The 18,746-nt window shown below is 43.3% G+C and overlaps 1 protein-coding gene across 2 annotated transcripts in view; it reads left to right on the top strand.

The window, feature by feature from the left end:
- LOC149310340 (zinc finger protein 395-like) overlaps window positions 1-17,901 on the top strand; it is a 50,080-nt gene extending 32,179 nt beyond the window's left edge. For both annotated transcript variants that reach the window (XM_089528748.1, XM_089528747.1), the window contains exons 5-10: window positions 1,297-1,523; window positions 3,346-3,446; window positions 6,439-6,709; window positions 7,820-7,912; window positions 9,182-9,300; window positions 10,152-17,901. In XM_089528748.1, coding sequence (XP_089384874.1) covers window positions 1,297-1,523; window positions 3,346-3,446; window positions 6,439-6,709; window positions 7,820-7,912; window positions 9,182-9,300; window positions 10,152-10,263 — 923 coding nt within the window. In that variant the 3' untranslated portion in view covers window positions 10,264-17,901. The remainder of the gene's footprint in view (window positions 1-1,296; window positions 1,524-3,345; window positions 3,447-6,438; window positions 6,710-7,819; window positions 7,913-9,181; window positions 9,301-10,151) is intronic.
- The last annotated feature ends 845 nt before the right edge of the window (window positions 17,902-18,746 follow it).

Genomic DNA, 18,746 nt, shown 5'->3' with positions numbered 1-18,746 from the left:
AAAATATATTAAGAATGTTATATTTTTAACATGCTGCTTCTAAGCGGTTGCCTAGTGGTTAAGATGCCAATTCTGACGATCAGAAGATTGGAAGGTTGGCAGTTCGAGGCCCAAGTGCCACATGATGGAGTGAGCTCCTGTCACTAGTCCCAGCTTCTGCCAATTTAGCAGTTCGAAAGCATGGAAATGCAAGTAGATAGATAGGGACCACTTTGGTGGGAAGGTAACAGCGTTCAGTGCAGTAATGCTGGCCACATGACCACTGGATTTGTCTTCGGACAATGCTGGCTCTTTGGCTTAGTAACGAAGATGAGCACCACTCCCCTACACTCGGTTATGACTAGACATTCATGTCAAGAGACTCAAGCTCTAGAGCCGCCTCGAGTCCCTATATTGGGAGGAAGGCTGGATATAAGAATCATAGAATAACAGAGTTGGAAGAGACCACAAGGGCCATCCGGTCTAACCCCCTGCCATGCAGGAACTCTCAATCAAAGGATGATGATGATGATGATGATGATGATGATGATGATGATGATGATGATAGCTCTGATTCTACTTTACTGACCATGGTTCCATCTTATAGAATCTTGGGATTTGTAGTTTACTCAAACTCTAGAGCTTTCTGGAAGTGAATTCTAAGTACCCCTCCCTAAAATGAAAATTTCAGGATTCCATAGGAGAACCATGGTAGTTACAGCGCATTCATAGCATTATAATTGTATAGTGTGAAAGGGGCCCCCTGCTTTTCCTCCAAGGAGCTCAAGTCAGCCTTTAGCCCCAGACCATTTTATGTTCACACCAATATGTACTGACATGGCCATATCAGAGGGCTAGCCATCCATGGATTGGAGCATCCCTGAATGCCCCAACCCATTATTGTGAATGGCTGTGCATGTATGTGGCTGCACCGGTGTGGTTGTGCGGCCATTTGTGGGGCTTGAGGTCCTGTGCCTTTTACTGTCTGCAGTGTGGAGTCTGGAACAGAACCCCCGCCGCTACAGAGGGCCCACTGTACTTCATGGAACTAGAGATCCCTACATTCCTTATGATGTAGCCATGGAAGCTGGGGGAGGGGATGAAAGTGCTGCCATGGTGTACCCATTTGTCTTAATTTGGAAGCTGAAGTCATGTTTCACTCAGTGCTACCTGTGTTGTTTTTGTGCGCCCCCACAAAATTGCCTTAGAAGCTGTAAAACAAGGCAGACCACAGGCGTGGGCATCATCCGGACTTGCCCACAAAGCAAAGAGATGGAGTGGTTTCTCACCTGTTTTTCTCTCTCCTCTCTTCCTCAGCATCCCAAGGGGTCTCTGACGTCTGGAAGGAGAGTGGGGAGATGTCTGACGGTGGTAGCAGCACCACTAGCGGGCACTGGAGTGGCATCTCCACCCCTTCGCCACCGCACTCGGAGGCCAGCCCAAAGTACTCGAGCGAAGCCCTCAGCTCTCCTCGGACCGACGATGGGTTCGAGACTGACTCGGACCCCTTTCTCTTTGAGGAGCCTGCTCCGCGGAAAAGAAAGGTGTGCATAGGGCAGAGATGGGCAACGGCAGGGCAGGTGGAAGCCAATTCTCTCCTCTGTGGGCCACACGGATGCGTTTTGGGCACATGGCAAGTGACGTCACACTGCATCTTGTTGCCACGTTGGCTCTTTTTGGGCTTTGAGGAGCTTCGAGGGCCATGAAAATAGGGTGCCACATCATCATATTGTCTGTTCCACACTGTGGATACAGCTAGCAGCTCATGGGCCACATGCTGCCCCAGATCATACCCCGTGGTCCCTGAAGCTCTCCATCAGTTTCCTAAAGCTCACAACGCACCATTTATTTTAAAAATTGGCATAACATTTTTGCAATGTTCCAAAGCATACAGAAAAAAGTGTGCAAATGTGGAAAATATCCCCACAATCACCTCAGACTTCTGTGTTAACCCAAATAACTCAGTTTTCCTCTGCAGCCCTTCTCAAAATGGTGACGGGATGCAATGCTACTTCCTGTCACCATTTTGAGAGGGGCTGTAGAGGAAAATGGTTGTATTTCGGGTTGCTGTCAGGGAGAGATGTGTTTTGTGGGGTGGAAATTGACGCCTGGCCTCCACATAGTTGCCCACCTTGATAATGGAGAAGGAGGCTGGGAAGGGCAGAGGATTATCTTGTGAGAAGTTTATAAACCACAAAGGCTGCATCCATACTTCAGAAATAATCCAGTTTGACACCGCTTTTGCTGTCATGGCTCAATGTGGTGGAATCTGTCAGAGAGCACTGTGCCACAAATTGTAGTTTGTTGTGACACCAGAGCTCTCTGACAGAGAAGGCTAAACTGCAGTTCCCAGATTTTGATCTCATTGAGCCATGGCAGTTAAAGTGGTGTCAAACTGGATTATTTCTGCAGTGCAGATGGAGCCAAAGAGAGTGGATGTGGGTTTCTCAGAAGTCAACTGTAGAAAGAAAAATGTATTTCTCCTAAAGCTATTGGGGGAAACTTAGCCATTTGAAAACCTGGAGGCAGCAGTTGCTCTGGTACAATTTAAGAATGAGATTTGGCTTTTTCTTTACAGCATGGGAATTTCACAAGCCTAAAGCCTGCCCACTCCTCATGTATAATATGCTTCATCCTGTTTTTGGTACGTTTTATCATGGGATTCATATTTCTGCCCATGTCGTTTCATTGAACACAAACAAATAATACAGAAAATACTCTGAACTTGGTAACTGTAATGCAGCTAGCAATTGGGTAGCTTTCTATTGGAGCAACAGTTACTTTTTTAGCAACTTTATAGCATGACCTTATTGATAAATGTACAGTGCAACAATTATGTTCTCTTCCAACTCTATGGTTCTGTGATTCCATGGCATGGAGCTACAGCACTTAAAGTGGTGTCAAACTGCATTGTTTCTTCAGTGTAGATGCACCCAGAAACTATATTCTGATGCTCCTTTTATACTTTTATACTTAGCAGTTTGATCCCACTTTAACTGAGGTGGTTGCATCCTGCTGGACCCTGGGATTTGTAGTTTGGTGAGGTCCTTGGCCTGTCTGGCTGGGAATTCTAAATCCCCCAGAAGACTACAAATCCCATGATTCTCTAGGATTGTGGTGATATGTTCCTCAAATCCCATTGTGGGAGAAAGGTGGGATAAAAGTCCTTGAAATAAATGAAACAAATAAGTAAGTAAGTAAGTGCTGGGAAAGAGACCGAAATGTGGAGATCTTGGGAGAGTTTGGCCTTGGCAGGCTTTTGAATTTTAACTATGGAGTGGCAGTGTGAGAAGAGGTGTGCCATCCATCCATCCATAAGTCTAAATTAATTGGCCATAAATTGACAGGGATCTGTGTTTCTCTTAGAACTCAGTGAAGGTGATGTACAAGTGCTTGTGGCCCAGTTGTGGCAAAGTCCTTCGCTCCATCGTCGGGATCAAGAGGCACGTGAAGACTCTACACCTGGGGTAAGCCCTCCGATTACAGATAAGCCAGGTTCATGCGAACAAAAACAAAGACCAACAGAGAAGGGATTATGTCCGCCGGGGGATGAGACCAGCTGGAGCATCAATGGTGCTGCTTGACTCCAGATATGGAGTGTGTATATGGTGTCTGTTCATAGGGGATGATTTGGCTTTTGACCTGTGAAGGAATAATTACAGGTTGAGTTTCCTTTATCCAAAATGCTTGGGACCAGAAGTATTTAGGATTTTGAATTTTTAAAAATCTGGATGTCAGAATATCTGTATATGCATATATTGTCGATTCTTGGTATCCACAGATTCCTTAGCCATGGATTCAACTATCCACCAAACTGTCCACAGCTTTAAAGAATGCAATCAGCCCTCCATTTTTTTATCCATGGATTCAAGCATCCATGGCTTGAAAATATTTTAAAAATACATACATTCCAAAAAGCAAACCTTGATTTTGCCATTTTATATAAGAGACACCATTTAACTCTACATTATATTTAATGGGACCTGAGCATCCACGGATTTTGGTCTCCATGGATGGTTCTGGAACCAAACCCCAGCGGATACAAAGGACCCACTGTATCAGTTCCAAAAAGCAAACCTTACTTTCACCCTTTTATACAAGGGACACCATTTTATTATGCCACTTTATATAACAGGACTTGAGTACCCACGGATTTTGGTTTCTGGAATTAAATCCCAGTGGATACCAAGGGCCCACTGTATGTACATAATGAGATATCTTGGAGATGGGACCCAACATTAAACACAAAATTAATATTAAACACCATAAGCACCTTAGGAGAGCCAGCGTGGTGTAGTGGTTTGAGTGATGGACTACAACTCTGGAGATATCTTGAGTGCTGGACTACAACTCTGGAGACCATAGTTTGCTTCATGCTTGGCTGTGTAAACACTTTGGTTGAGCTTGGGCAAGTCTCATACTCTCAGCCTCAGGGGAAGGCAATGGCAAACCTCCTTTGAACAAATCTTGCCAAGAAAACCAGATGACCTTAGATTCACCATAAGTTGGAAACGCCTTGAAGGCACACAATACACAGACATAAAACAAAAATTATGTACACTGAACCATCAGAAAGCAAAGGTGTCACTGTCTCAGCCACCCATCTACATAATGAGATACGGGCCCCAAGTCTAAACCCAAAATTCATTTATGTTTTGTGTGTACTGTAATTTTATAGAACATTTTTGATAATTTTGTGTATGAAACCAAGTTTGTGTACACTGAACTATCATAAAGCAATGGTGGTGTGATCTCAGCTGCACACGAAAAAAGTTTTGGTTTATGGAATATTTTGGAATTCCTGATAAGGGAGACTCAGCCTGGACCCATAGTCTTTCAATCCCTGTTTTGCAAGACAGATTAATGCAGCCTTGCTTATTTGACTCTGAAGTTGCTGTGAGCCGGGTTATAATTTTGCTGCATGGCTCCCCCTGGTGGGGAGACCCAAAGTACTAAAGCACATGTCCAGTCAGTTACGCCTACACTGTGAGTGGCCAGAAGTGTACGGTCATTGTGTAAATCACAGGTCAGTTCCACTGAGAGAGCCTTCTTGGTGGCTACTCCCAGGGTGTAGAATTTTTTTTTGATGGGAGGCTAGATTTGTTCCCTTTGTGCTTTCCTTCTATAGTGACTTTTTTCTCTATAAACAGGGCTTTGGTAATTGGTCGATTGTGCAAAAGTGTTGTTTTTTAAATAGTGTGTCTGTGCTGCACTTTTATTCTTTTACTGTTATTTGTTGTCAAGTGGACCTTAATTTTTGGCAGTCTTATGAATGAGAGACTACCAAGTCACTCTATCCTCAACAGACCTCCTCAGGTCTTGCAAACTAAAGGCAGCCTTTGTGGCTTCCTTGATGGATTCTGTCCATCTGGAGTGCCATCTTCCGCTTTTCCTACTGCCTTCCCCTTTGCTATACATTATTGTCTTTTCGAGTGAGTTATGTCTTCTCATGAAAGTACAACAGTCACAGTTGAATTGACGTGGCTTCTAGAGAGAGTTCTGGCCTGATTTGCTCTTGGACCCATTCATTTGTTGTTTTGACAGTCCACGGTATCTGAAAATAGGACAGAAAAATGAGGTATCCAAAACTTGATAGCCACAGGAGAAGCACAGGCTTGATTTACTCTCAGACCAATTTATTTGTCTTTTTGGCAGAACATCGTAGCTGAGGTATTCTTATTTTTTAAGTTTTCAAAATACTAATGCAGCAGAACCTTGGTAACTGCTGGCCTTTGTTTCCAGGATCCTTTGTGGATACCAAAATATGTGGATGCCCAAGACCCATTAAATACAATGACATAGTAAAATCTCTTATAAAAAATAGCCAAGGTCAAATCAAGGTTTGCTTATTGGAATATATATATATATTCAAGATGGTTGAATCTGGGAGGAAAAATCCATGGAGCCAGAAGAATAATGGGGAGCCAGAAGAATGCAAAGGAAATGACAGTAGAATTTAGAGCTGTATTAATCTGGAATATCGGTATGCAAAGGGATCTTGTAGCACCTTTGACTAAATGTGCACAAGAAATTGTAATTTAAGCTTAAAATACAACTTCTTTTGCAGAGTTAATCTCAAAGGTGCTACAAGATCTCTTTGCATATTGAAAAGGCAGTGTTTAGCAAACAATTTTGGTAAAAACAAGATGCCCAGGTTTGGGAAGGTACCAGTTTGGGCAGGACAAATTTGATGAGGTAGCAGGAATGTCCCTTGATTTAGCATAAGTGTCACTGAGTTGGGACTTCGTGGTTATAGTTCACCAGTGGATTGTCCTGTTAATTAATGAACTAAGGCTTCTTCATAAACTGAATTGTTGCTCTCTAGTAGAAAAGAGATACTGGTGGAGAGGAAAAATAATTGACACTTAGAAAGGAAACACAGATCCCACATGACTAACTGTTACTTAGTTGACCTGGCTTTGTTGATTCCTTATCCAATTCTTTTTGCCATCAATGTAGGGATAACACCAACTCTGACCAGCGGAAGAGGGAAGAAGACTTCTACTATACTGAAATGCAAGTCAAGGAGGAGGCACCCCCTGAGCCGGCTGTGACTGTCCCAAGCCCCTCTGCCGGCTCTTCCCCAATTGTCATCCAGCAGGCACCGTCCCAGTCGGAGGCTCTCATCCTGGATCAGGCAGCATCTCTGGAGCCTCACCTGCCCAGCAGTGCCCTCAGCCAGTCGGCCCCCAGTTCATTCTGGCACATTCAAGCTGACCATGCTTACCAGGTAGGATAGTGTCCAGGAACATCCAAAAAATCTAAATGATGATGGTTATTGTTATACAGGATGGGTGACACCTGGCTTGACAAAGGTACATGTGAAAGGGATCTAGGATATTCATCAGCTGAATATGAGTCAACAGCAGTGTGACGTGGCAGCTAAGAAAGCAAATGTAATTTTGGGCCACGTCAATAGGCGTATAGTACCTAGATCGAGGGAAGTAATAGTGCCACTCTATTCTGCTTTGGTCAGACCTCACCTGGAATAACACTGTCCCCAGTTCTGGTCACCACCATTCAAGAAGGAAATGGACAAGCTGGAGTGTGTCCAGAGGTGGGTGAAATGGTGAAAGGAGTGGCTTGGGGAGCTGGATAGGTTTAGTCTGGGGAAGAGAAGGTTAAGGGGTGATGTGTTATCACTGTTTAAATATTTGAAGGGCTGTCCTATTGAGGATGGAGCAAGCTTGTTTTCTGCTGCTCCAGAGAATAGGACCCGGAGTAATGGATTCAAACAACAGGAAAAGAGATTCTACCTCAACATTAGGAGGAACTTCTGACAGTAAGAGCTGTTCAGGAGTGGAATATACTGCCTCAGAGTGTGATGGAGTCTCCTTCTTTGGAGGTTCTCAAACAGATGGATGGTCGTCTGTCGGGGGTACTTTGATGGTGAGTTCCTGCATGACAGATTGGGGTTGAACTAGGTGGCCCTTGTAGTCCAAACTTTATGATTCTGTTATTGCTACTGCTGTTCATATTATTGCTATTATTACCACTACTACTATAACAAATGTCATCATGGCAGTTGGCAGCATGATCTTTCATAAACTAAAGTCTACTTCCTCAGATGCATTTGGTGATCAGAATGCATCCGAGGAAGTAGACCTTAGTGTACGAAAGCTCATGCTGCCAGCTTACTTCTTTCTCAGTTAGTCTCAAAGATGCTACAAGATCTCTCTACATACTATTCTACAGACTAACACGGCTAGATCTTTGAAGTCTACCAGATGTTAGTGACATGAGTTTGGGATGCTATACAGTGCTGAAAAGGCTTCATCTTGCAAATTCTCTGTGTGAAATAAAGATGTGGAACTGATGGAGCCCTTGTTTCTTTGCTCAGGCTTTGCCGTCCATTCAGATCCCAGTATCTCCACACATATTCACCAGTATCAGCTGGGCTGCAGCCACATCCACCATCCCCACCCTGTCACCGGTGAGTCTCATTGCTTCGGTTATACCAGGGATGGGCAACTGGGCCATAGCTTCCCCAGCGAACTCAGATACCTCCATTTTCATCTGCAGTCCCTGTCAAAACGAGACAGGAAGTAAAGGTGTTTTGTTTCCTGTCCCCATTTTGAGAGAGGGACTGCAGAGGAACAATAGAAGCATTTGTGGATAGAGCAGAGTTCTGGGGTGTTTATTGGGGTGGGGGCATTTTTGCATGCTTTTACACATGGGGAGGCTTTCTGTGTAATATTGAGGCAAACAATGCTTGGGAATCACATAAATCCTTCCATTTTGGGGTAGGGTGGGTTTGATGGGAGACTGTATGCTCCCTTGGGTTACACCAAACTTGAATGAGACAAGGGGAACTTTTAGGAACACTTTATTGGGGTTGAAGTGACTTACATGTACTGGTGGAATAGAGAGAACTGTGATTACGTTTCTATTCCTCTTCCTCTGCTCCCCCTTTTCCTCCTCTCTTTGTCCATTCCCTCCTCCTTTCTCTTTTATTTCTCCTCCTTCTTCTAATCTTCCTTTCCTCTTACTCTTTTTCTTCTTCATTTACCCCCTCTGCCTCTCCTCCTTCTCTTTCTTCTTTTTGTTCATCCTCTTCTCTTCTACCGTCCTCTTTTTTCATCCTCTTCCCCTTCTCTTCCTCCTTTTCCTCTTCATCTTTTCTCTTTCTTCTACTCCTTTTCCTCCTATTTCTCTTCACTCCTCTTCCTTCCTTTTTCCTCCTCTTACCCTTCTTCATTCCCCCCTCCTCCTATTCCTTTTCCTCTTCATCATCTCATTCTCTTCTTTTTCCTCCTCTTTTTCTTCATTCCCTCCTCCTTTTTTCCTCTTTCCCTTCTTCATCATCCTATCCTCTTCTTTTTCATCTTCATCTTTTTCATCTTCATCTTGTCTTCCTCTCCTTCTCCTTCTCCTCCCCTTCTTTTCTCCCCTTTCTCTTATCTGCCTTTCCCTTTATGATTTCCTCTTCCTCTTCTTCCCCTTCTCCTCACCTTGCTCCACTTTCCTTCTTTTCCTCTTCCTCTTTTTCTCCTTTCCTTTTCTTCTTCTTTCTTCCCTTTCTTCTTCTTCTGTCCTCGTCCTCCTCCTCTTTCCTCCCTCTTCTTCTCCTTCTGTCTTCCTCCCCACTCCTGGTTTATAACTCACATCTTCACTAGAATAGTGCCTCACTTAGCTCTCTCCTTTTAATAAAATTGTTTGGATTAAAAAAACCCCAAGCAAACACCTAAGTTCTGTTTTTCAGGTCCGAAGCCGGTCCCTGAGTTTCAGTGAGCCACAGCAGCAGACGCCGCCCCCGCCTCCTCCTGTGCTGAAATCCCACCTGATTGTTGCATCTCCCCCTCGGGCGCCCAGTGGCACCAGGTAAGAAGCAGCAGGAGATGGCAGTGCCTGTCAGAAATCTGTGGCAGCAATTGCCAGACTGGTTTCCTGGGTACCAGACAAAATGGATTCTGAGCTTTCCTACTTCTTAATTAGTTTTGAATCTGCCATCCCCTTTCTATCAGCAGCATTTTAATGGCCATTTTTTACATTTTAAAAGCTGACATCCCTTCAGATATTTAAAAAAGGAAAGTCTGTGTCTTCAAGTCACTTTATGACTTATGGCAGCCCCATAAATTTCATACAGTTTAAAGATGGTCACCACATCACCTCTCTGCCGTCTCTTCTCCAAGCAAAACATCCCCAGTTCCCTAAGCTGTTTCTCCTAGGTCTTGGTTTCCAAATCCTTTTCCAGACACCTGCTTCAGGACATTTTCCCCCTTTGATGGTTGCTTGGGGGGGACATATAGACATGAAACTAGACATGACGTTTCTGGGGGTGAAACAGCTGTTGTCCACTTCAAGGGCAAGAGGGTGAGAAAGACTTAAAACTGATAGCCTTATTGCATGACAAAAGAAAGCCAAGACATACACGCAGAGTAGTTCCTTTCTCCTTGCCTCTCTGCATGCTTTCTTAGCACTTCTGTTCTCCTTCATGAGGGAGACAGTCATAAAAGCATGCCTTTGACCAAATGGATTTTCCCAGCATGCCAAAAGGTATGCCTTTACCACTGTCTTTCTCAGGAAGAGAAAGGAAGTGCTACAGCGTAGTGCAGAAAATTAAGGAGAAAGTCACTTTTCTTTGACTCAGTCTTGACTTCTCTTTTATCATGCGAGAAGGGTCCAAGACCACTTTGCACATTGATGTGTCTCCTGTCTTTTGCTCTTCTTAGGAAAGTCCGTGGGGAAGCCAAGAAGTGCCGCAAAGTTTACGGCATCGAGCACCGGGACCAGTGGTGCACAGCCTGCAGGTGGAAGAAAGCGTGCCAAAGGTTTTTGGACTGAGAGCACCTGCAAGAATGCACAGAGCGCATATACATGTATATATACACATACACATACAACACACACACATAAACACTTTTTCCAGTGGGAAGGCTGGTGAGAGCTCCCTCTTGCCATTTGGTCAAGAGTGAGCAGCCAGACCTCTGTGTTTTTGCCACATTGTGGCCCTGGGTGGCTTTGGAAGCCATATCCTGGTGCCTTGGCCCAGATCTTGCAAGCCAGCTGGTCATCCTGAGGTCTGTACAGGTTTTCTAATGTTCATTGTTTTGTGGGAATGTTTTTCTTTCTTTTCTTTTCTTTTTTTTTTACACATTTTCCTTTTTTAAAACACACATAAACACACATACACACATACATGGAGGCTCCCTTTCTTTTTGTAAATAAGTGGGACGAAGGAACAAGAAATGAGAAAAAAGAAGAAGGAAGAGATTGATGTTGATATATGCTATGGGATTCTCTCTTGGTTGGTCCAGGGACCAAAGAACTTTGGGACTGTTCCCCCCCCCCCCCCCACACACACACACTTTAATGTGGATGAAGTTGGCTGCGTGATTGGACCAGTGGTTGCAACATGGAGCATTTGTCTCTTCCCCCAACTTGCTTGGCGAGCTAAAAAAGTTGCAACATGTCAGCACAAAGGGGAAGTGAATTGGTCAGTTGACCGCGGTTGGGAGTCATTGACTTGCTCACAGGGACTTTTCACACTACAGTTGGCCCTCCACATTTGTGGCTTCGACTTGTGCAGATCTGATTATTTATGGATTTGATTAATATGTTCTCTCTAAAGTTGACCATAGTCGTGCTGGAAGACCTAGAGATTCCTCGAGAAAACACTTCTCTAGGCATGTTTAGGTCCTATGGTCCTAAATTCTATGGTCACCTTTTGCTGGAAGTTGACCATAGAGTCGTGCTAGAGGACCTAGAGATTTCTAGGTAGGTGTTCTCTTAGATAAAGAAAAATAGTGGTTATTTATTTTCCACTTTCACGGGAGTCCTACGCCCCTAGCTCCAGCAAATGTGGAGGGCCCAGTGTACATTGTTATAGCACTACAAATCCACTTTAGCTGCCATGGTGGCAACCTATGGGAGGGGTATTTAGAATTACCAGCCAGAGAGCTCTAGTGCTTCTCACCAATCTACTGATCCCAGGATCCCACAGGATGCAGCCGTTGCAGCGACTGTGGCATCATGGTGCTTTAACTGTGTTGTGTAAAATGTTCTGTGAATGCTGAAGGTTATCCTGTGATGCCCACAGAGGAAATGGTCATTGGCACCCTCAAGTGAGCGCTGTTTTTTTTTTTTTTAAACAAACACCAAAAATGTGAAATGGATGCTGTTGGAAGGAACAATCATTACATTAGATTACAATCAGATGAATGTTTTTGTTGTTGTTTGCAAAGGGAACGGAAGCTCAAAATAGTTCTGGTGGCTTTTTTTAAGCTGAGGCTGTTTGGCTTCCTTTTTAGGGAGTGAGATAGAGAGGTGGCTAAATAAAAACAAAATGTTTGAATTCATTTGAAACCTGAATTCAAAAGGAGATGGATGTATGAGAGATCTGCCACTGCTTTTCAGTATATGGTGGTATACTAAGGATGGGCAGTGAGACTTGGCATCACTTGGGCTGTGGTAGTGTGCGCCTGGTACTTTTCCATCCATCCTCATGCCTCTTTTTTCCCATGTTCCGTACTGTGTCTCCTCCTATTATGAGGCAGTAAATTGGAATTTGCAATGGCATGTGCATTTAACCACGGAGATGCATTAGCGCTGGCCCCTAATGGCAGAAATTCTTCCTAAATGTGAATTGGACAGACACAGACTGGCCTTTTAGCCTGGCGGTTCTCAAACTGTGGTCCTCTAGAGCAGCAGTTCCCAACCTTTGGTCCTCCAGATGTTTTTGACTTCAGCTCCCATAATTCTTGACTGTTGGCCAAGTTGACTGGGCTTCTGGGTGGTCAAGTCCAAAAGAAATGGAGGACCAAGCAGTTGGAAACCACTGCACTAGATGTTTTGGACTTCAGCTCCCAGAAGGACTAGTCAATATGGTCAGGAATTTGAGGAGTTGGAGATCCCAAATTTGAGAACCACTGTTTCAGATGATTTACCTGTGATTTTTTTAAAATGTAGACCACAAAATATACTGTGGGAAGGAGTCTTCAATAGGACCCAGAAAGTCAAGCCTGGCTTTTGTAGAGGGATGTATGTACTGTGACTCTGAGATGAGCAATGGAGGCCGGAGTGCCATAATGTCCTTCCTTCCTTCCTTCCTTCCTTCCTTCCTTCCTTCCTTCTTTCCCTCCTCTTCAGACTCAGCTCAGTCATGCAAGCCATCGAAGCCTTGGGTATCAGCATAGGAGCAATCCAGTCCAAGAGTGGAGCAATCCATCTTGGAATCCCTAGTTCCTTTTTGGTTTCTCAAAGTAGCAAAAAGCTCCAGAATTCTCATGGAGGAGTTTTGAATCTCAGCTGTGAAATTTCCAAAAATGTTGAAGCCAGAGTTTGGAAAAATTCCTGGACAACTACTCACATAACCCTTGGGAATTTTGCAGTCCAAAACAAGAAATTTTCCAACCTCTGGCTGAATCCACAGAGAAAGCAAGCCTCTTTTTAAAGTTAATATATTCTTTTCATAAAGAAAAAAAATCATCCTATTGAGGGTGGCTGGGGAACCACAATACTTATATGCATTATTTCCCTCCATGAAAGCACAAAGCCATCTCCAACTCTGGTGATCTCCACGTGCTTTGGACTTCCATTCACATTCCCCACATGCTGGGAATTGCAGTCCCATAATATTTGGAGGTTTCCAGACTGGATAAGGTTGGCACAGCATGCCTGATCTCTGAATATGTTTTTTTACCCCAGCGTCCTTACCCTACCCTCTTTTGAGTCCTCCAGAACGATCTTGGCAGCCAGTGAATGCTCATGCGCTGGCTATAATGCTTGCCAAGTGTTTCTGTGCATCCATTTCAAGGCACATTGGACCAAGCCATAGAGTTAATTTCCTGGGAGTGATGAGCTGTACAGTTTGGCCTGTATGCATTGGAATAGACACATGCAGGTGGGTACAGAGATGTTCTATCTTGTGTGTTGACATTTTTAGCCACCCAGAGAGGATACTACAGGCATGTTCACATCACTCCTCCCTTGCACACTGTAGGAGTGCATACTACACTTTGAATTTGTGCAAACCAGTCCGTGAAGCAGAATGGCAGTTGTTTGCATGCCAAAACAAGGCAAAACCAAATCTGCACATTGTCCTCCCTTTGTGGGCCTGACACTACACTGACAGAGACCTTACTGAGGTCTGGCAACTTGGAGAGCACTTGGCACTGGCTGTTAATGAGATGTAGGGATTCTCTTGATGGAAACTCCTTCTCCTGTCCTTAAAGTCACACTCTCAGGCTTTCTCTTTCTTTTGCAAATGAAAAACGGCAGCTAGAACAATTGCGGTGAGGTGCAGAGGGCAGTGTGAGGCAGTGTAGCAAAGGTATTTCATTGCTTATGTGATGGTCCTTCCCCAATGCCACTCTCTGTGCGTTTTGATAATCATGAGCCATAAACTAAAGACACAAGATCTCTTGTTATAAAAAAGCAGCTGAACCAATATGGCATGGAGAATTGTAATTATAGTTTAAGCAAGCAAACAAACAAAAATGAGCCCTGTTTTTATTTTTATTTTAAGGGTACTTTTTAAGGGTTGGGTGGGGAGAGTTTCAAAAGGAGCTTATGTACATTATTGGTGCTTTGGGGGGAAATGTGTTTTTTTCTTCTTTTGTAATTTTGTGCATAATATACATAGTACGTTGGAATTTATTTTTCTAGCCTGGACTTCTGGTAGATGCCAAACTGGTCTTGTGAAAGTGTCTTTAAGCAGACATCATTGGAATACTAAAATTTGATTGAAGATGGATGGATTTTGAATTCTGAATATGGAATGTCAGGGCTTTGGGGGTAGGAGTGCTCCGATTTGTCACAGAAATCTGAATGTTGACATGCATCCCTGATGGAAGGGGGAAATGAATAATCTTGACCAATGATGTTCCAAAAATTCACAGTTGCAAATAGATGTTTTATTTCTGAATTTCCACCTTTCATGTGGTTTCTTCAACTGAAGCTTTGCAGAAAAGCCTTCTAGTATTAAACCATCTCTCAAATATTGTGATTCAGAGCAAAGGTACCTCTTCTTGGGAAGAGGTTTTTAAGAGCTTCAATTTTGGGTTCAGAAAGAGTGGCCAAAAAGATAGATCTTCTCTTTCTTCTGGATTGTAGATGAATTCTCAGGTGGATCAGAGCCCCAAAATTTGAGACTTGAAGATCAGTTTTCTCACTGGCAGAAGCCCTAGGCCTTGTGCTTAAAAAGATGCATTATTTTTGTTGCTTTTTGGGGGGTTAAAATCTAATTAAGGAGGAAAAGAAGAAGAAAAAATTATGGAATAAGCAGCAGAATGTTGGAAATGTGGTATATACAAGTTTTCTCTTGCTAAGCTATACAGGTTTTGGGATGTAAAATGTGCATTTATTTTATGCCCAAAATATTAAAGGAAAAGTATGTCCTTTGGTGGTCAGCATAGGAGCCAAATGGATCACCAAAAGACACTCTGGTTGCTTTTTCTGTGGACATAACAGCCTTTCTCAGAAGCCCGCATTCCAAAATTTTATAGCACTTAATTCTGGGGAGTGAAAAAGGAAAGCTGACCTTACATAGGAATAAATTTGCTATCAGTATTTCAATTTTTTTTTTTAGTGGGGTAACATCCGCACTTCCCTCTTTTCTTTTGCACACTTTGATTTTGCAATCTGTTTGGTACAAATTAGTTTGGGTAATATGTGTCAGTGGTATTCAGGGATATCTGGCAGGAGTCTGTATCTTTTTCTAAACTCAGCCTTCCGTATCCACGAATTCTGCAGACCTTGCTGTTACCATTTTATATAAGGCAATTTTACTACCCAATTCTATATGGGACTTGAGCAACCACGGATTTCGGTATCTACAAGAGTGCGTGTCATGGAATAAACCCCAATGGATACCAAGGGGATGTTAAATTCCTTCAATGCTATAAATTTGAGGTAGAAAGGAAAATTACATTGGTGGGGGCCAGAATTCTTGGGGGGGGGGTTTGTAGTGGTCGAGGAATGCCTTCATTTTGGTCCTTTCTTGCTGGCTATACCTCAGATCTCTGACCTTTTCTATTCTTTTTTTTTAATATATATATATTTGTAATAAGAAGGTCTGGGGAAAACGGCAGTGGAAGTTTTGGGGCTTAAATGCATTCATGCCAGAAATGATTGTTTAGCAAATGCTTGATACAATTTTACATACCTTTTAGCCTCTTTGAATCCCATTTTGGGAGAAAGGTGGGATATAAATCCCATAAATGAATAAATAAGTACAGTGGCCCCTTGGTATCCACTGGGGTTTGGATCCAGGATCGCCCTGTGGATACCAAAATCCATGGATGCTCTAGTCCAATTGTATACAGTAGTGTAGAAAAGTGGTTTCTCTTATATAAAATGGCAAATTTGAGATTTGCATTTTGGAATTTATATATTTTTAAAAAATATTTTCAAGCCATGGATGGTTGAATCCATGGACAAAGAATCAGTGGATATGGAGGACTGAACGTAATATGTTTGCACCTTGTTTTGCCCCCAGAGAGGGTGGGAGACCCTACATTTTACCTTGGAGGGCAAGGAGAGGGTTGAAAGGAATGAGGAATGGGGGGATAAGTTGTAGGATTTAGTGATCAGGAAGAAAATTGGTAGCAGACCTCTAACTTGTTCTGCCTGTTCCTTTTGTTTGCCGTACATCAACTGTAGGTTGATTGAAGTTATGTAGTGGTCCATCTAAACTGGGGCAGAGAATGTGCCATCTGTGGACCACTGGACACCCTCCCCGATTTTTAAAACAAGTACTTGGGAAAATCTTTTGCCCCAAATGCTCCCTAGAGGTATGAGGGGCTATTGTGCCATGTTTCTATCTGCCATCTCTGGAAGTTGACTTTTGAGTTGCTTCTTTTTAATTTGTTTTGAAGGCATATCCTGGGCCTCAAACAACCTAGAGTGTATCTACACTGTAGAAATCATGCAGTTTGACCCCACTTTAAATGCCAGGGCTTCGTCCTACAGAATGCTGGGATTTGTAGCTTGGTGAGACAGAAGCCCTCTTTGGCAGTGGAAGCCTTGTAGTCTCAGGATTCCAGAGGATGGAGCTGCAGCACTTAAAGCGGTATCAAACTGTATTATTTTTACAGTGTAGATGCACCCCTAGAGAGGTCCAAAAATAAGGCCAGATTGCTACTCAAGTTCCCTAGGAGTCATGGAGGGGATTTCCCCCATTTTTTCAGAGATGCTCTTCCCTTAGATGTCAACTTTCTTTCCCCAAATTTGTGTCCTCTGGATGGCATCCTTGCCAGCTGGGGACGATGGGAGTGGTAGTCTGATGCACCTGGAGGACACCAGGCTGAGGAAGCATTAGTGGTACCCAAACTTTGGTCTTCCAGATGTTTTGGGCTCTAGGTCCCATTATTCCTCACTGTTGGCCAAGCTGAGTAGGGCTTATTGGAAGTGAAGTCCCAAATACCTGGAGGACCAAAGTTGGGGAACCACTGTGTTAGAACAATGGCTGAGTCCACGAGCCAGGCTGCATCTACACTGCAGAATTAATGCAGTTTGACACAGCTTTTAGCTTCCATGGCACCATCCTATGGAATGCTTGGATTTGTAGTTTTGTGAGATATTTAGCTTGGCAACACAACAAACTACAGATCCCAGGGTTCCATAGGATGGAGCCACGACAGTTAAAGTCAAACTGTATTATACTTCTGCAGCGTAGCAGCAGCCTAATTCTCCTGTGAAAACTGTTTGCAACCTCCAGCGTGGATTCACATCAGTTAACAGCCAAATTCCCCAATTCAGAAGGTCTGTACGATTGCACAAGTGTGTGTGTATGTTTGTGGACACATGCATGTATGAATCTTGTGCATGCATGGACCATTTGCCAGCTCAGCTTCTGGGATCGGTGTGTGATTTTGCTTTCATACAGATGGGCCATCACTCTCCCTTTTGCACTTGGCAGAAATATTTCACTAGTTGCAGGGGCTTTTTTGGGGGGGGGAAATGGACCCCAATCACCAGCAATTCCTCCTCCTTCGAAAGGGCAACCTTTGCAAAGTTAGCACAAGTCACACTAGCCAGTCGGAAAGATCAAGATACTGCTCTTGTTTGTATTTCAGTGTGTGATGCACATTTCCCTCGGAGCAAAGCAATTCGGTTGACCTGTCTTATGGTGGTCCATCTTGCCCACCAGCTCCCAAATATTTGGAATATTTCAAAACTGGAGAACAGGATTGGGAACGGAGAAAAATAAAATATATAAATAATAAAAAGAAGAAGTGATGTTTTAATCTGCTAACAGCTGCTCTCTGGAACGGGGAGGGATATATTACCAAGCCTAATGGGGGAAATTAATATCATTTTGGTGAATTGCTGTCTAATTGGAGCTTTTCTTTCTTTCTTTTTCTTTTTTTTTTTTATTGTCTTCCAAGTATTATTTTTTATTGTAAACAAAAAAAATGTGAAATGTAATTTTTACAACAGCAATATGAAATATATTTTATAATAAAATGATACGGCCTGATAGCTGCTGGGTTGTCTGGACTTTATTTCCCCCGCTCTTTCTCCACTCCGCTCCCCCCACCTTATTGTACATGTGTACCCAAAACAGCTGGCCCTCCATATCCACACATTCTTTATCCACAGATTCAACCATCAACAGCTTGAAAATACTCAAAAATTACATATATTCCAAAAAGCAGGCCTTGATTTTGCTATGTTTGCTTTGTGCATTTGAATTGTTTCTGACTTACAACTACCCTAAGGACAACCTATCATGGGATTTTCTGGGCAGGATTTGTTCCGAGGAGGTTTGCCATTGCCTGCCCCTGAGGCTGAGAGAGTGTGACTTGCCCAGAGTCACCCCGTGGGTTTCATGTCTGAGATAGGAATCGAACCCTGGTCTGATTATTATTTCACAATTGTATCTAACAAACAAAATCATTACATATCACATATCAGGTGGGCTCTGGGAGAAAAAGAGTTGCAAAGTCTGAGAAATAAAATTTAAATCTTATTCGCAACACGAAATAAAACCCATATAGGATAGAAAACCACCAAATTTCTTCCCTTGGTGAGCAACAATGCTAAATACACAAGTTTTGCACAGTGTTATCGCAGGTTTCTATCCTTTTGTGCTCACTTTAGCTGACCCCAGGCTGGCACCCTCCTGCTCTAATGGACTACAACTCCCATTACACACTGGCATCTGTGTGAGATGGGAGATGTAGTCAGAAGACACTTGCAGGGCCCCAGGGTGGGGAAGGCGGTAATCGGAGGAGTGCAAGTAATCGGAGGAGTGCAAGCATCAAATGAAATGAGGTTTTGTAACCTGCCTCCAGGTCTTGGCATCACTTGGGATGAAAAGAAGA

The sequence above is a fragment of the Sceloporus occidentalis genome, unplaced genomic scaffold, assembly GCF_023333645.1.
Source record: "Sceloporus occidentalis isolate IW3139 unplaced genomic scaffold, rSceOcc1.0.p SCAF_6, whole genome shotgun sequence".
NCBI lineage: Eukaryota > Metazoa > Chordata > Lepidosauria > Squamata > Phrynosomatidae > Sceloporus > Sceloporus occidentalis.
Note: the sequence above shows the minus strand (reverse complement) of the source record. Positions and strands in the feature narration are given on the sequence as shown.